General features: G+C 32.0%; 1 protein-coding gene across 2 annotated transcripts in view; it reads right to left on the reverse strand.

Annotated features, from left to right (window-relative positions):
- Positions 1–18,845, reverse strand: part of LOC117172499 (transcription factor kayak) — a 141,703-nt gene that overhangs the window by 83,587 nt on the left and 39,271 nt on the right. The window contains exon 1 of one of the 2 annotated variants that reach the window (XM_033360498.1): positions 12,471–13,051. The exons of the other annotated variant lie outside the window; for it this stretch is intronic. Within the exon in view, the coding sequence (XP_033216389.1) occupies positions 12,471–12,602 (132 nt within the window). The 5' untranslated portion in view covers positions 12,603–13,051. Of the gene's footprint in view, positions 1–12,470; positions 13,052–18,845 lie in introns of those variants that run through there. 2 annotated transcript variants of the gene reach the window in all.

The raw sequence follows: 18,845 nt of genomic DNA on the forward strand, positions 1-18,845 counted from the left end.
TTTCCAAGGTCATATCTCGTGACCTATTCGGGCTAAGAAACTTTTTCATTTGATCTTACGTCAAATTGTCTTTACTTTCATTTATTCTTCAGTAACTTTGTGGTGGGATTCGCAGGAAATGAGGTATTTTGCAAAAACACAAATTCTTCGGTTTTAATCAAAAATGCAAAAAAAATGTAATTTTTTAAACCTTACAATTCCCAAAATAATAGGTGTAAAAGATTTTTTTTTAGATATACGCAGATTTTTGTAGACTCTATTTCATCCTCTGGCACAATCAACGTAAACTGAACTTGGCACGATTTATTTGAAAAAAACTGAAATCCACTTTTTGCCCGTAAAATCAGGCTAAAATAGCCCACTTTCAGGGGTCATAACTCATGATTTTTTTTTTAAACAAAATTTGTTCCGAATTTTGTTTTCTTTCTTTTTTTGTTGGACATTTTGCTCTAAAATGCAATGGGAATTATCCGTCCACGCAAAAGTAACTTTTGCAACTGTTTAAAAAAAAACCCCCCGGGTTTGGCAACTGATCTGTTCGAGCATTTTTGATATGTCAAAAAGGACCCCAAAACGAAACTTTCTCATTAAAAACATTGCTGGTTGGATTTATTGTGGAATTTGACTTTTTTCTGACGTAATGCTTGAACTATGGATGAGCATGCATAATTGAAAGTGATACAGACGCTTAAGTGATTTTTCACTCTCGAAAATTTGCAATTTGATATTCTTTCCTAATTTTATAAACAAATTATAAGAAAAAATAGTTGTTGAACTAAAGCGAAAAAGCAAATGTTTTATGCCTTTATAAATCCACACTGGGCATTTGTCTATACAATTTATTCATAAAATTAATGAAAAATATCGAATGCCAAATTTTCATCACTAACCATCACTGATAATAAGGAAAATTAGGGGAGGGGGGGGGCTATTTCTTTGTTCCTTCAAATGTCCACACCGTCCTTTGTTTTATATTATTTGTTTATAAAATCCCCCCATAGAAATGTAGTCACAAAATACGTTAAAACCGATACTACAGTTTCGTAAACTCCGCCAACTCACACTGCACAATTATAGTACATAAATACGCACATTATCATTATCATTATTAGTATTTGTACACATAACAATGTAGAATACACATTCGCTGATGTAACTAACTTAACCTTTACTTATATACATAGTACGCAAACATACACATATAACACACGCATCGCACGCAAATCACGCTGAGAGCAGGGGCTTGAAGATTCCTTATACTAAATGTTGAGAATTTTTTAGAATTGTGAAAAACGGCATGGTGCTTAATAACTCGACTTAAAAACATCCAAAATTAAAAGTAAAAACAAGACAATATTCTGTTTTAATAAGGTCAAAACTGGGATTGAATTAAATTCAAAAATATCTATAGGTTTTTTATTATTACATTCTCATCATTTATGATTGAGAAAGTATTAGAATTGTCGGAAATTTGACATCACACTTTTTCAACGGATCTCCACGTTTCGAGACCCCCTGAATCCGAAAATCAGGTTTTACCGATGGCGTCTGTCTGTCCGTCCGGCCGTCCGTAAACACGATAACTCTCGAAAAAATGAACGAATCAAATTCATCTTTATCACACATTTTTTAGGCCCTACAAGAAAGGACGAGTTCGTGAACCAGCTATTTTTGATAAAAATTCAAAATGTGAGCGCATTTTGAAAATTTTTGAGACCACTTTTTTCTGAACTTGAAAATTCTATGTACGGATATTTATAGTATTAAAAAGAACAAACGATTTATCCTTATGACTTTTTTCGATAAAAAGAAAATTTTTTAGAGTTATAGCGTTTTCAAAATTTTTTTAATCAACCGAAAATCAAAATTTGAAGCCGAAAAACGCACGTAATGAAAAAAGGTCAAGAGAAGAAAATTATTCCTTTTCGAAAGCCTACAAGATTATCATAACCAATTTTTGGATTTTCTTCAAAAATCGAAATTTCAAATTTTTATTGCAGGAAAAATAATGGAAAATAAAAAACTCCATTTTGTGGACAAACTATGTAGGATATGAAAAAAGATGAATTAACAAAAAGGGTTAGCCCAAAAAAGATCTACAACTTCGTTAAGAATCACTTCTTGATAAGACGCGTACTTTTTGTTTTATTCGTGAAAAATAACGTTGAAAAAAAATAAAATAAAAAAAATGCGTGGAAAAACGACGAAAATTACGAGAAAAAAATCCAACAAAACCTTTTTACAAATTTCTTTCGAAAAACGAACGCGCAGCGCGATTAACACGATGAGAATGTGTACCTCAAAGCCTACAGAGCTTTGACAAACTTAATCTTTGACTATACTTAATTAAGTAGACAATTCAGAATATGAAGACGCATGTAAATACTGCCATCTAAAAGAGATCTTTTTGATAAAGTTTTTTTTCAAGCATTCCAAATGCAAAGAATAAATATTCGAGCGTGAAGCGCGAGATTAAACCGTCGCGCTCCCTAGTCGCACTCAAACTTGCGAGCGAAGCTAGCCGCGCGCGTAGCGCGCGATGAGAGTATGCCCGCTATGCGGGCAGATTATTTTTTTAAATCAACTTGTTCCCGCCTCACATTTGGCTTGATCATACAAGTAACAGTGCTGGGTCAAAAATTGTAGGTGCCCGAACTTAATACAAATTTTGTATAAATGAAGTATATTATTATACAATTACAAGGCCAACCATTTTTTAAGAAAAAAGAGTTATAAATAAAATAATTCCTAATTTGTTTGCGAACACAAGTCGTCTTTGAAATCCTTGAAATCTTTATGAAATCTTTAAAACCTTTTAAAATCATTGTGAATTCGTTGAAATCTCTCGAAGTACTTAAAATCTTGGTGAAATCTGGAAATTTCTGTGAATTCTTTTGGAATCATTCTCAATTTGTATAAAATATTTGAAATCCTTAAAATATTTAAAATACCTGAAGTCTTTGTGAAATTTTTATGAGGTATTTGTGAATGCTTAGTTTAAAATTTGTTTGTGAAATATTTTGTCTCAATTTGAAATCATTGAAACCTTTAAAATCTTCTCAAGTTTGTTAATACCTGATTTGATAGTTTAACGCCTTTGAAATATTGATAAAATATTTGAAATCCTTTAAATCTTATGAAATATTTAAAAGCCTTGTGCAATTTTTGTGAAATATTTTTAAACTAGTGATGTACACGCCTTTTTTAAATAGTTCAAATCCATAAAATCTTTTTAAATATTTTGAAATCTTTAAAATATATTGCAAACTTCTAGAATCTTTAGCAATGCTTTGTAATCTGATGCTCAAAACCTGTTCGTTCCGCAACACTGCTCCGATCCAGGTTGCTGATCAATCTCTCAAGCAATCACCCCAAGCGAAGAACCTCACGAAGTCGTTATGTAAGGTTCCCCACTTGGGTCCATTAGTAGCCAAGGTCTTTGTTTCAGGCACGCTGCCATTTACTTTACCTTGATACACTTGTTTCGTTATTCGTTCAGTTGGCATTCTCTCAACATGTCCGAACCATCTTAACCGATTTCTTTCCCATGTCTCTACTAGCGTCTCTTCTTCACCACATTCTTTTAGAATTATCTCGTTACTTACTTCGTCCATCAGGGTTTTCCCGCATATTATGCGCATGAATCTCATGTCAATTGCGTTAATTTTACTCTTATCTTTTTCTTGATAAGTCCATGTCCCGCTACCGTATAGTACAGTCGGTACAAATATAAAATTATGTATTGCCATTTTAGCTTTATTTGATATATTTTTACTTCTGATAAGAGGACCTGCTCTACCAATAACCTTCTTACCTTCATTTATTCGTCTATCTAATTCCTCATCTATCTTCCCGTCCCTAGTCAATAAGCTACCGATGTATACGAACTTATCAACTTGTTCAATTCTCTCATCATTTAATAAAATATTACATAGTATTTTCTCACTCTTTCCTTCGAACACCATAGTTTTTGTTTTATTTGCGTTAATTTTGAGGCCCATGCTCTTCGTGCTTGCATCTAGTTTATTCAACATTCTTTGTAGATCTTCGATAGACTCTGTCATAACAACCTTATCATCTGCGAACGCTAACCCACGTACCCTTATTGTTTCGAGATCCACACCCTCTTCGTCGAAGAGAGTCATCCTAAAACACTTGTCCATAAATAATATAAATAACCATGAAGACATAATGCATCCTTGTCTAACTCCTTGAATAATATAGAAACAGTAATTTGTAGAATATTTATATTAACTTTTATACCTCAATCTATTAATTCCTATAATTGCTTTTGTATTATTTGAATATGTCATTATCAATTTTTCTTATTCTGCGTTTTAATACATAAAATATCAATCTGGGATACTGAATATACCAATTCTTGTTCTAAAGATATTAGGTTTTCATGTTCAAATTGTAAAGTTCCGTAATTACGCTAACAATAATTTTTATATTTAAACGATTTCCCTAAATCGTAATCGACTATATCAATTATGAATATTGAAATATCAAATATTATTATAAAATTTCTTTCAGTGTACTATTTCGTTCGGCCTTTAAATGTCCAAACTAGGCATTTGTTCATATAATTTATTTATAAAATTAATAAAAGATATCGAATTACAACGTTTTATGATGAAGTATTATTTTGTCAATAAAAGCAAGTACTATCGGCAAGAAAACTATAGGCATCTGCCTTTGAAGCTTAACAACTCTGTCAAAAAATATGCTAGCGCAACAAAAAAACAATCATTTAAAAGCTGAAAGTTTTCTACGTTAATGAGCTTGAATACGTTTATGTAAAAAAATTTGTGTGCTAAGCAGACTGAAAAATGTAAAAAAAAGTAAGGATTTTCAGGTACATTTAAGAATAGTCAAGTTTAGAGCATTATTCCTTATACAAGGGGCGATGGGAAAAATTTGAAAAAATTCATGAGTATGAGGAAAACTGTTGTGAACCAGTTGCAATTGAGAAATTGAAAAAATAATAAAAATTGTTGCTTAAAAGTACAAAAATTTGTAACTATATTATCTTCAGTTCTAATACAGATATTAAAGCGATTCAAACTGCAAACTGTAATGGATAGACTCTATATTTATTGTCAATCACCCGGAAGGATGTGTTAGTCTTCATTTTTGTGAAAATCGCGATGTTTTTGGACATTTTTTTTGTTGGAAAGAAAGTGACAGAAAGCAGGGGGGGGGGGGGGCTTTTTTTGTTTTACTTCCGACCGCTGGTGCCATTCTTCGACCCCTTGTTCTGAATGCTTGGATGGCACCTGACCACGGGTCGAAGGGGGGACCAGCGGTCGGCAGTAAAAAAACGCCTCCCCCCTGCTTTCTGTCACTTGTTTACAAACAAAAAAATGTCTAAAAATATCGAGATTTACTCAAAAAAAGCCTATCCATTACAGTTTGCAGTTTGAATCGCTTTAATATCTGTATTAGAACTGAAGATAATATAGTTGCACATTTTTCTACTTTTAAACAACAGTTTTTATTATTATTTAAATTTCTCAATTGCAACTGGTTCACAACAGTTTTCCTCATACTCATAAATTTTTTCAAATTTTTCCCATCGCCCCTTGTATAAGAAATAAGGCTCTAGACTTTACTGTTCTTAAATGTACCCGAAAATCCTTACTTTTTTTGTATATTTTTCAGTCTGCTAAGCACACCAATTTTTTTACATAAACGTGTTCATGCTCATTTACGTAGAGCACTGTCAGCTTTTATATGACTGTTTTTTTGTTTCGCTAGCATTTTTTTTTGACTGAGTTTTTAAGCATCAAAGGCAGATGCCTATAGTTTTCTCGCCGATAGTAGTTCAATCGCAAAAATGTACTTGGCTCTGAAAACCTTTTTCTTTTTTTATCCCTCTTTTCAATTGGCATATAATATCTGCCTCTAATGAGAACGTTTTACAATGTTATGTATCTGAAAACATATTTATCTTATTTTAGCTTTTTGGTACTTATTTTTTATAAATTGATTTTCTTGAGTATTTGTTGATAAAAAACATTTTTTTAAGGAACATAAGTCTTTTTAAGCTTTCTTCTGTAGTTTTTTTGTACAATTTTTTTTCTTTCAACTTTATGTTGGTTTAAAAAAAATACTTCCCAACACCCTGAGTCGTTCTCTATCGTTCGGTTCTTTTGCCGTTTTCAAAACTTCGATTCTTGGTCCACCAAGAAAAATCCATGATGTAGACGATTTGTAGATTTATTTATAACAGTTAACTTTACCAGATAATAATTTTCTTCACTTTCAAACATCCCCGCAGATCTAGTCCGGTGATGCTGAGCATAGACTACATTCTTCCATGAAAATAAAAAATAAGAACCAAATTCTTTCGCTAGTTACATTAACACAAATGTTTAAAACAAAAAATAAAAAATCGGAACACATAAACTTTTCAAAACTAAATGCTTAATTTGTTTAACAAAAAATCAAAAATCGGTCAAGAATAGCCTTCTACAAGTTACTTTGAACCTCGTTTTTTTTATTTCATCTCACTGTCAAGACACCATCTGAGCCACGATGACTCCCTCAACCAAGAAATTGTTTACATAAGTTGAGTAAATATTGTTTAGAGACAAACAAGTCTTTTTCAATACAAAGAAATATTTTTTTGCAACAAATGTCGATTCTTTGAAATAGTAAATACGTATTTAAGTTAAGTAATTCCTTCATAAGTGGACCAGGTAATTTAGATTTCTATGAGTGAAAGAAATATTTTTTCCACATATAAATAATTATTCGTCAAATTAAAAAAATATTTATCCGGTGCTAAAAGTTGTCGTGATTATTGCAAGTAAATAATTATGTATATGTATAAATTCAAAAAATATTTGTTTTTAAATAGACATTGATCTATTTCATTGGAAGACATCGCCTTTCGAATTGAGAATGTGCAATTAATTAATCCGAACAAATATTTTTTTCAAACAAAGGAAATATTTTTTTGAAATAAATAAGTTTGTATGTCGTTTAAATGGCTTTTTTATTTGAAATGTTGGCATATTTGTTTTATGGGACTCATCCAAAATGTAGTGACGACTTTTCTTGTTGGAACGGCAGAATTACAGATAGTCCAAATAACAGCCTCGAATTTAAATTTCTTTCAATTAATGTTTATATCTACATTAAAACTGAAGATACTATAGTTGTATATTTATTTTAAAAACCAAACAATTTGTAGTATTGTTTAAATTTCTTAAAGGGAATTGATTGAGAAATGTTTATAAGTATACCCTTCACGAATTTATTCAGATTTTACCTATTATTTTTTCAACAAAAAAAAATGTTCTAAACTTCATTGTCGTTAATATTTAATTCCTGGTAAGCCAATACCAGTTCTTTTCTTAGTGTGACAATTAATGGTTCTTTATTATAAGTGTATATGCGTAGATATGTGTTAATAAATTTAATTTTGAAAGAATGATGGCAATCTTCCCAACAGTTTTTCGCAAGTAATTAATGAATTATTTGGATTTGGTGCTTCTAGGGTGGCCGTTTTAATCCCATTAATAAAATCCTGGTCATTTCCCCATTTTATCCATCTGAAATAATAAAAAGTGATCTGCAAATCATTTTAAGCAATTTTAAGCTGGATATATAAAAAATTAAATTATTAAATTTTTGTTTTCAAAGAAACACTTCTTCAATTAAAATTTACATTCTTTTGGTTTTAAATAGTTTCGAAATCCTTAAAAAGCTTCAAAAATTGTATTTCAAAATATTAGTGCCTAAAACCTAAGGTTACTTTGATTTTCCACTTTTCCCCTAGGTTAAGGGAAAATAGAGACTCTGCAGATATGTTTTTGACTGCGCTTTTACTAACCGAGCCGAGATACATGAAGAATTCATATATTTACCCACAAACTTTAATCAACCTTAGTGTACTATATACGAATATACCCTGCGTAAAACCGTAAGTTTCTCTTAAATTTCTACTATTTTCTCTAGGCTAGGGAAAATATGATGGCCTGCAGATTGATTCGGAGGTCAAATCTGAATTCAACTACTCAATAAACATAGAGGTTCGTATCACCTTGCGATCGTACAAATATTACATTCGCAGGTCCACTAATTCTCTTGATTTTAAGTTTTTCTCCTAGGTTAGGAAAAAATTTGGAGCCGAGGGGAATTTCTGAGATAGGATTTGGTTTCAGCGGCTCGAAATACATAAAAGTATATTTATTAGCTGCAAAGTATAGATATTCTGCTATTTTACAATTATCACCTTCGCAGAATCCAGAACTCCCTATGTTTTACTTTTCCCCTAGGCTAGGGGAAATTTTTACCGTTAAATCCCAATTCTGAAGCCGAATTCAGATTCAGCGGCTCAAAACAGATAAGCATACATTAGTCTCGTACACAGTTTATACTTTTTTTGTGGGCCTGCGTTATCGGTCCAGATACTGAAACACCTTTATATCCTTCGCCTGCTTAAATCATTCAAAGGCAGCAGTATCCAAAAACATATTACTATTTTTATCAAAACACTGTCGACAAAACTTCAATTAGGAAATACGCACTAGTGCGTAATCGCTCAATGCATGCGATGCAGTTTCATAGCCAGACATACCAATACGTTATTTCACAGAAAATCACTTACTTTTACAAATACAGTGAAACTTCTATAATTCGAACCATGTCGCCATGTTTTTTCAAATTCAGATCATCTTAAATACAAAAGCCAAATTGATTCCTAAAGAGTCCACAAGTGGCTATCGCATGACCCTCAATCATTAATAAATATTGAAAATAAACAAATGGTGAATTAAAAAAAAATTGTTTTTTTCCGTTTTTCAACATTTACTGTTTCAAATTGTTATTAAATATTAAAGGAAAATCATTACCGAGGGTCATATACAATAGCCAAGTCTTTTCTAAACATTTAACAAAAAGTTGAATTAAATCGGTTTAGTACACTGAGAAAACTATATCGCATGAATGACAATATATACCGTAATTCCTGCGCTATATATCGTAGTTATCGCATTATAATAGCGCAAAATTGTGATATCGTACATTCTAAGTTTTTACATTATATACCGCATAATTGTGCGAGGGTTCGAGTAATGAATAAGCAACCACAGAAAAAATTTAAGATAAGGTTTACGTCGATTCCAGGTGAAAAATTCACCGAAACAAAAATTAACCTTGCCAGATAAACTTTACATGAATCGAAGATAATTTCTGATTTTTAACTTTGCCTGGATAATCTTTCGTCTTACAATCGCTCCATTTTTATTCGAGGTGTAGGGACCATTACGACGCCAGCGCTATCCAGCGTCGTTTAACTTCATTAAATTGGAGAGAAATGGGGATTCCCATCTGATGTCAGTTACTTTTTGCGCTTTTGCTAAATGATATTACAGCAGTTCTAATTCGTCTACAATAGTGTCATTTATTTCGGAGGAGATATACCAGTAAGAACAAATTTTTTTCGTGTTATCTGCTGCTGATTCTACATGTTTTACTGAAATTTCCTCACTTCAGCGTAAAACGCAGCAGACGAGATCAGAATTATTCTCGTAACCTCGGTGAATCTTTCGCCGAATATGTATAATTTTTAACCGTTGCGAGTCTTACCTGCAGCAAATTTTAACTTTTTCTGTGATTTTTTAAAATCTGGTGTCCCGATTTATAGCTCGAAATTACGCATACTTTGCCTTTTTCCCATTACTGCTAAGGACGCTGTAGCAGAAGACAGCAACAAAATTTAACTTTATTTTTTTCTGTGATATTATTGCATTATAATATTGTAGAAAGCTCCGGGATCTGCTTATACGTTATCATATTGCGCTTTCTTGCAGTATAGAGATTTTGCGATATTATTGTGACAGGTTGGTTAATAGACTTTTTTTCATACATTACGGGTTAGTGTATCGATACGAGCCAGTCATTTATGTTACACAAATCTCAATAGAGCAATGAGTAGTGCCATCTACACGACGGAGTCGTGTCAGACTCGCGATACGCGTTTCCGATCATTAACGATGGAAGCCGAATAAGAACGAACGCAGCAATAGCTCTCAGCTGATAGCAAATGGAAAAACGTATCGAAATCGTGCGATGTGGTTATGTAAAGTTTTATAAACATTCATGTAAAATTCATTAAGAAAACGTTGAAAAGCACAAGGTAATTTTTTTCTCTGAATATTGTTCATAACTTTTAATTATATTAATTTTTAAACGTTTTTTTACCCCCTGTGGAGCACTTATGCAGTTTTGGTAAAGTACAATATTTTTTAACTGAAAAGTCAATGCGAAACTTTTTTTTTCATGAATATAATTATCATGGATGGACTCCGTGGATCCTAAATATGTACACACTGTGCCTATATTAATTGAAAAAATGGACTTTTTTATTTTTGGCGCTTGCTCCTCAAATAAGCGCGTATGATTTAAAAATGCATGCGATTCGCGATCTTGATTTTTTAGACAAATTTTTTCCGTGCATAAAGAAAAATGATATATTTAAAAAATTTTGAATGTCGTTTAAGCAGGATGAAAATATTTTCAAATTTCAATGTCATTATTCCTGTAGAGGTATAAATCCATTTACTTGAAAATATTTTTTATGATAACTAAAGATTTAATGAAAAATTGTTGCGTTTTTCAAATTAGAAGAAGTGTGTAGCTTTTAGTACTTTTTATACTATATCTCAGATACAGAAAAAAACATGACATTTATTACTGAAACTTCAGACGAGAGCAATTCCATGTCATATTGTTTGAAGAATTTCAGCTATTGTTACGAGTTTTAAAGAAAATTCGGTGCAATTGTAGAATAGAGGCGTCACCTGTTTTTTGGTTGGAAATCCAGTTTTTTCAACAAAAAACTTTTAGAATCTTTAAATGATCGATAAATGAAGGGATTTGACCAAGCAAAAGTTTTAAATTGTTGTTACTTTTGTTACTACGATGTCTTAAGCATGGGTATGTTGCGATATCGGAATTATCATATTTACCTTTCCGTTTAGGTGCTTTTAAACATCCAAACGGCCAGAAATACCCCTTTGACAGGTCACAAAAATAATTTGGCCAAAACCCTACCCTTTTCCAAAGTTTCGTGACATCACTACCCATTTCCAACTCCTCGTTAAATATGATCATCATGATATATCGTGACAGACCCATATTTGAGACATCACAGTAACAATAATTTTAAATTTTTGCCTCATCAAATCGCTTCATTTATCGTTGAAATTGAAGATTCTAATAGTTTGTTGCCAAACAAAATTCTTTTTCCAGCCAAAACCGAGGTGACAGATGACGCTCCTATTCTGCAATCTAACCGAAAATTTTAGTAACTGTTCTGTAAGGTGTTAAAAGAAAAACCCTATAATATAATTTTTGAAAAATCAAAAAAATGTTAGAGATATATCCTTTTTTCTTAAACTTTCATAACTTTGGCGACTTTAATGAAATTAGGGTACATTTAAGAAAAATTATTCGTAATAAGACACAGCTTTGAAAAAAATGGTGAACAAAAAAATTACAAAACTTTTTGAATGTTTTAAAAACTAATTTTGGAACAGAATTTCTGAACACACACTCACTCTTTTCTCTTCATTTTTTAAATATACATAGCACACAATATCCTCTACAAGTCCTATCAATATCAAAATGGGATCTTGTTTATTTTTCGAGAAATAATTAAAAACTTACGCCCAAAGGATGAACATGATGTGAAAAAAATTTAAACAAAAGACGATTAATGACAGTAGCAGATTTAACTATTTGTCGCTCCTAGACTAACAGAAATTAACTACTAGATTTTTAATTCACAGTATATGTAATTATTAAATTTTTCCTCCCTCCCCTCAAATTTTGACGCCCTAGACTGCAGCCTATCTAGCCTATATAGGAAATTTGTCACTGACAATAGAAGAATATTATAATCTTGTGCACGAACTTCCGAGTTGAGACTCTCGGGCGCTGGACACACTATGCCACGGACGAAGTTCTTAATTATTTCTCGAAAACTAAGAGAGATCCATTAAAATAAAAGGTAAGCCTTTCTTCAGAAATTCAGTTTCAAAATTAGTTTTTGAAATATTTTTGTTAAAAAAAAAATTCGTTGTAAACTGCCTCCTATTAAGAATAATTAAATTATGAAAGTTAAAAAAACGGACCTACATTTTCAATTTTGAATCTCCTAAGTTTTTTTATTTTTTCAAAAATTATTGTAGGGTTTTTCATTTAACACCTAAGAGAACGGATACTATAATTATCATCAAAATTACTAACATTAGCTGAAATTCTTCAGATGATTTGACATGGAATTGCTTAGGAGTGTTTGTACCACCAAAGGTAAGTTTTCAACCCTGTTAGGACTGAGAATGAAGACATTTTTTACCGATACGCCTTAACGTGCACGCACCGTAACACTTTAGAAATGAAGAATCCTAACTTATTACCAAAATTTGTGTAATTAATACATAGTTTTCCCTTACCATAGCCTTTTCTTCTTTCGTAAGTTGCCAATGATCGTTAGAATTTCCACAAGATGGGTACATAGAAAACATAGTGTAGTTATGATCTTCAATGACGTTTTCGTGAAAACCCGCGACTGGCACACGCTGCATTATTTATTTCAGTGCCGAGTCTTCGCCCGAGGTTCACTTGTCAACCGGTGAAAGGAAATGAAATAAAAGCATTAAAGCTAACCGAACAAAAAGACCCTTGTACGCCACACAGATCCGAGGACCAGGATTGTGGAACTCGAGAACACAGAAAAACTAGGGTGCTTAAAAAAGGTTTTAATCAATCGTCGATAAATTCACTGTACACCTTTCACTATTTCATTGACTACTGAAAAAAATAAACATGTTCCAACCATATTGAGGTAAGGCTTAGAATAAATAAGAAAATTCTGAACTTTCTCGTTGGCGTAAAGCTACTAAAAACGATCGAAAATCAAGAGCTCTCACCGATGCTCAACACACGACGTTTAAGCATTAACTGGCAATCTGGATTCTGCTCTGGCATTTACAGAGCTGAGCCTACTAACGTGACGTAACTGGGAAACTATAGATGTATAGAAAGAGCTCGACAATACCCGACTACTTCACTTTCAATGCGGGTCAGTCTGACGCATGGACATCCATTGTCTGACGTCACCACCATCTTAATTACTGATTCGCGCGATACGACCTAGCCAATCAGCGCACTCAGTAACGACGTCAACACTGCTACTTCGCTTCTTGATAACGCAAAATTCCTGGAAGTAAGAAACGTACCCGAAACTAAATTCTGACTCAGAATTAGTATAAAAAGAAATTCCTAATTTTCCATTTACATCAGAAGTAATTATAATTTATTAGTATACTAGGATGAGTATATAAAGCACAGGAAATATTAACAATATTTCATATAGTAGAACTGTCAACAAGTATAAATAACACGTTCAGTTAATATTTCAAGTGACTGTTTAAATTATATACTACTTAAATGAAGGGTAATTATTGTGTTGAAATGACGGGCCAGATTCTATAACTACCAATACATTTTTCTCGCTGAACAGCGTTGCCCCTGAACACTTTAAAAAAAAGTTTTGAATTTGAATTTTAAAAGTATACATTTTTATAGCAAACGTAGTTGCGCATTTTTCTTTTCGAACAAAAAAGTTGTAGCTTTTACAGTCTTTAAACTAAACCCGAAAAGCCCGATATTTAGAACACCGCAATTTTGGTCTGTTTTTAATTTAACTCGCCGTAATTCAGCCAATTCTTGGCATTTTTTATCAAATTTACAGGAAATATTCTGTATGATGTTCTGCGAAAAGTAGAGTATGATTTTAAAGTATAATTTTGACGGATCCAACGTGGCATTTTTGATTCGGCACGCGTTCGTTTTCGGATCGGTTTATTCGATTTGAACCCGCACGTTGAATGCATAAATTCGAAGAACTGACATTGGTCGCATGCTACCGTCAAATATTTTTTTTCGATTTGATCGACCCGCGCGTCGAATTCGCAAATTCGACCGCCCCGTTCATCGAATGTTGAAAACCCGAAATTCAACATTTGAGGTGCCTTACACTGAATCAGTTTTTTTCATTTCTACTTTCTTTGAAATTCCATGTCAGCCTTAGAATATGCATCTAGTCTATAGATGACTATTAGGTGGTGTGCAAAAAGCTTCAAAGCTTGGGTCGAGTCGGACTCGAGAATAATCGAACTGTTGAGAATCCGAAAATACCCTCCCTGATGGAATATTTTTACAAAAAATTACACACAACTAAAACTATGTTTACAGAAATATTTAAATAAATACGTACAACTTTTTCCTTTTTTCCAGCCCAAAATTCGTTTTTTTTCGACCTAGGATTACAAAAATATTTAGAATATTGCAACAAGGTAATTTTAAAATAAAATGTGTACATGATCGCTATTACAAAAAAAGATTCTATGTTTAAACTTTAAATGAATAATAGAATATTGTTTTATTTTTACCATTAAAAAATGCACATTCTATTAAAATAAAAATGATTATTAAACATTTTCTTGCAACTTATGTCGTTTTTCAATCAATTTAATTTTTTATATTCAATGTAGATATAATTTAAGCGAAAAATGTTGTTAAATAAAATGTTATTGTATCGTGTGACCTTTTTTCAAAAAGTATATTTGTTATTTTGGCTAAAAGCTATCTCAGAGTTCCCATCCAGCACCTTAACCCAGCCTGCGGGGGGTCTATTGTTTCGGCCGAGTTGAGCGCTGGCGGTACAGTCTTCTTCAACAACGCACTGCGAACCCTACACGCTACGCACCATCGCGATACACTAGGAAGAGAAAGAGAGACACTAGGAAAAGGAAAAGGAAGGAAACAAAGTGCAGGACTACATATTAAGGGGCTCGTCATCTTTTCGGATTGAACATTGAATAGTTACAAATTTATTTTTTTCTTTTGATACTTAAATTACTTGAAACTAAAAATATATATTTTTTCTTTTAACAATTCATTGCTACTACTAAAGTAGTTCTAATTTAAAACCGGCTTGTTCAATTTTTAACCAAAAAGATGAATTTTCAAACCAAAAAATTAATTTGGTACTGCAAAAAACCAATTTTTAACAAAATTCAAGAACTCTCAACCACACAGTTGAATTTTTAACTAAAACAGCTTAATGTTTAAACAAAAAGTTTAATTTTTATACAGGAAGGAAACGAATTTTTAAAACAAATTGAAGAATTCTAAAACAGAAAGTTTTCAACTAAAAAATATGAAATTTTAAACCAGAAGATTAATTTACTTTTAAAAAAAAAAAATTTTCAATATAATTCGAAAATTATCAATCAAGCAGTTGAATTTTCAACTGAACAAGATGAATAATTATACAAAGAGTTTAATTTTCTATCTAGAAAAAACTCATTTTTTAACAACATTTAAAAATTCAATTCATTGCATGTATTCAAACAATACATTATACCTTCATTTATCTCGGGGACCTATTAGAGCAGACAAAACTATTAGTGGCGACTTGTGTATAGCGGAGACTAGACTAACAGTGTCTGGGCCAATCACTTAGCTGCATTTCAAACATTCGCTTCTGTTATTGGCCGCTGTCGTTATTGACCGCTTAGCCTATATAAAATTTTTAAGAATAGTTTTCTAAAAATCAAAATAATAAAAGACTTTTTAGTTTAGTTTTTAATTATCCATTCAAAAATTATGTTGTAGAAAGTTATGAAGCAACCCTATTACAGACTTATCACAAGAAATATTTTTAAATACTCTATCCCCAATGAGGACTGCCGTATCAAGCAGGAGAGAGAGAGAGAGCCAAGAACAATCGGCCCTTTTCAGGGCCAATACATTATTCTAACGAAGGAATAATGTAATGTTTGAGTACATGCAATGAATTGAATTTTTAAATTATGTTAAAAAATTAGTTTTTTCTAGATAGAAAATTAAACTTTTTGTATAATTATTCATCTTGTTTAGTTGAAAATTTAACTGCTTGGTTGATAATTTTCGAATTATATTGAAAATTCGTCTTTTTTCAAAATAAATTAATCTTGTGGTTTAAAATTTCATATTTTTTAGTTGAAAACTTTCTGCTTTAGAATTCTTGAATTTGTTTTAAAAATTCGTTTTCTTCCCGTATAAAAATTAAACTTTTTGTTTAAACATTAATGTGTTTTAGTTAAAAATTCAACTGTGTGGTTGAGAGTAACTGAATTTTGTTAAAAATTAGTTTTTTGCGGTACAAAATTAATTTTTTGGTTTGAAAATTCATCTTTTGGGTTAAAAATTGAACAACCAGGTGTTAAAGTAGAACTACTTTAGTAGTGGCAATGAATTGTTAAAAGAAAAATATATTTTTTTAGTTACAAGTAATTTAAGTATCAAAAGAAAAAAAGAAATTTTTAACTATTCAATGTTCAATCCGAAAAGATGACGGGCCCCCTAATATGTAGTTCTGCACTGTGTTTCCTTCCTTTTCCTTTTCTAGTGTCTCTCTTTCTCTTCATAGTGCATCGCGATGGTGCGTAGCATGTAGGGTTCGCAGTGCGTTGTTGAAGAAGACTGTACCGCCAGCGCTCGACTCGGCCGAAACAATAGACCCCCCGCAGGCTGGGTTAAGGGGCTGGATGGGAACCCTGAGATAGCTTTTACGCGTTATTTCTATATATTTTTATAACCAGAGTTTATAAAAAACTTGTAGATATTGTTTCGTTACACAACTTTTGTCTGTTAATTTTTTTCGTCTCTTGTGGCCTTTTTCCAAAACTTTAAATTTCTTATTTTTAATATTATTTTTTACGATTGAAAGAAAATCTACTCGCCCTATCTAAAAATGATTAACAACAAATTTATAGATCTTTTTAGATGAACAACTTTTGTCTTTACGAATTAAACAAAAACTGCGCATACTTTAAACAAATAATTATTTTAAATTTGCAGCTCTTTTTTGAATAAACAAATTTTTTTCGTACCTTGTGCGGCGCGGTCAGGAAACACAGCAGGTGGTGCCTTCCCCCTTCATGCTAACTACCTTCTCCGCTTCTCGACCTTCGCCATAAAACGATCAACTCACATTTCCCATTAATTTTCCTTCACTTCACTTTCGGATTAGGCGTGTAAAATTCAGCGTTTAATTTTGAATGATACGCTTCACAACCGTTTGTTGTGCGCGTAGTTGTATGTATCCGAACATTTTCAATATAATCAAGATTTTTAAAGAAATGCAGATCGAAGTCTACTTAAAAATGAGGAGTACAGCAACAAAGATAAAAGAAGTCATCGAAAAAGAACAATTTCTTATCGATGCAATTTTGACAATCCAAGTCGGATTCATAAATCGGTTTGAGTTTGTTCGTCAGGTTTCACGCAAATTTCTACCAGTTCGTTTATAAATTAATATTTTACCAAGTTTCAGTAAAAATTTTAGTTTAGTTTAAAGTGAAATAAATAGCTGAAATGTATGAGGGAGAAATATGTAGCTAATTTCAATATTTATTTCTCTTTATTGAGATAATATATGGTTAAATAATACTTCATTATTATTATGTATGAACTCTAGCTGAAAAATTAATTAGATTTGTTTATTTATATTCTAGTATTATATTGTTGATAATACATATTTCCGATCAATTTTTAAACATGCCTATATAAACAAATTCTTTTTTTAAACATTTTTCTGCCAGTCCTAAACCTGGGTAGAGTATGAAGGAACATTCATGGGAAATGTGAGTTGATCTTTCTACAGCGAACGACGAGAAGCGGAGAAGGTAGTAGCATGGAGGGGGAAGGCAGCACCCGCTGCCGCTATGTTTTATGACCGCGCCGCAACTCGATATCAGCCATTTCCAGGGCGCTTGATTCTAGTTAATTCACTTTTTTTTTGTTTTTCATTATTTTTTGTACCGTCAAATTTTTTCTTTTGTACCTTCAAATGTTTAACTTTTTGACAAAATAAAAAAAGTTGTTATACTAATCTTGTAGGGCTTTCAAAAATCAACGTTTTTCTTCTCTTGACTTTTTTCATATCATGCGTATTTTGGCTTCGAATGTTCATTTTAGTTATTTAAAAAATTTTGAAAATGCTCTAACTCTGATAATTTTCTTTTTTAAGTCATAAGGATAACTTGTTTGAGTTTCTGAGTACTATGAATAACGGTGCATAAAATTTTTAAATCTTACGAAAATATGGTTTCAAAAATTTTGAAAATGCGCTCACTGTGGAATTTTCATCAAAAATAGGTGGTATAAGAACTCGTTCTTTCTTTTTAGGCCTTAAAAAAGTGTGCCAAAGAAGAATACAATCTGATCAATCTTTTGAAAATTATCGTGCCTACACTTGCAAAAAAAATCCTTCCGGCTCCGCCCGAGTCGAAATATAGGCCCTACTTTGACGCTTCAAGTGGAAGTATTAGCCCTACTTTGCGGCTGTTTATTCTACTAGCTCCTACGTAGCCACTCCTAAAGATATTTTCATTCTATCTTGCTTCTGTATAAATTTCAGCCCCTACATTGAAGGTCTTGCCTCTTTATTCTTGAGTTTTACTTATGTCTCCTTTAAAGCATCATATTTTCGGTAGTATTTTTAAATGTTCTTTTCACGCTCATAAATTTTAACGCACAAAATATGTGGCGTCGTTGCCTTGACACCTGCGCCCTCGTGATAGATACTTTGTTGTTTTCTCTAAATTTCTATCATCACAGTTCGTGAAAGCAACAGTTAAATTGGTTTTAAATAATAAATATTAAAGTGATAACATCGAAATGGAGTCAAGAGGAAAGAATTTTGCCCTAATCTGGTTGCTGCAAGCAAAAGAAAAAAACGCAAACCAGCGCCAAGATTTTAAAGATAGTTATAAAGA

The sequence above is a fragment of the Belonocnema kinseyi genome, chromosome 5, assembly GCF_010883055.1.
Source record: "Belonocnema kinseyi isolate 2016_QV_RU_SX_M_011 chromosome 5, B_treatae_v1, whole genome shotgun sequence".
Classification (NCBI taxonomy): domain Eukaryota; kingdom Metazoa; phylum Arthropoda; class Insecta; order Hymenoptera; family Cynipidae; genus Belonocnema; species Belonocnema kinseyi.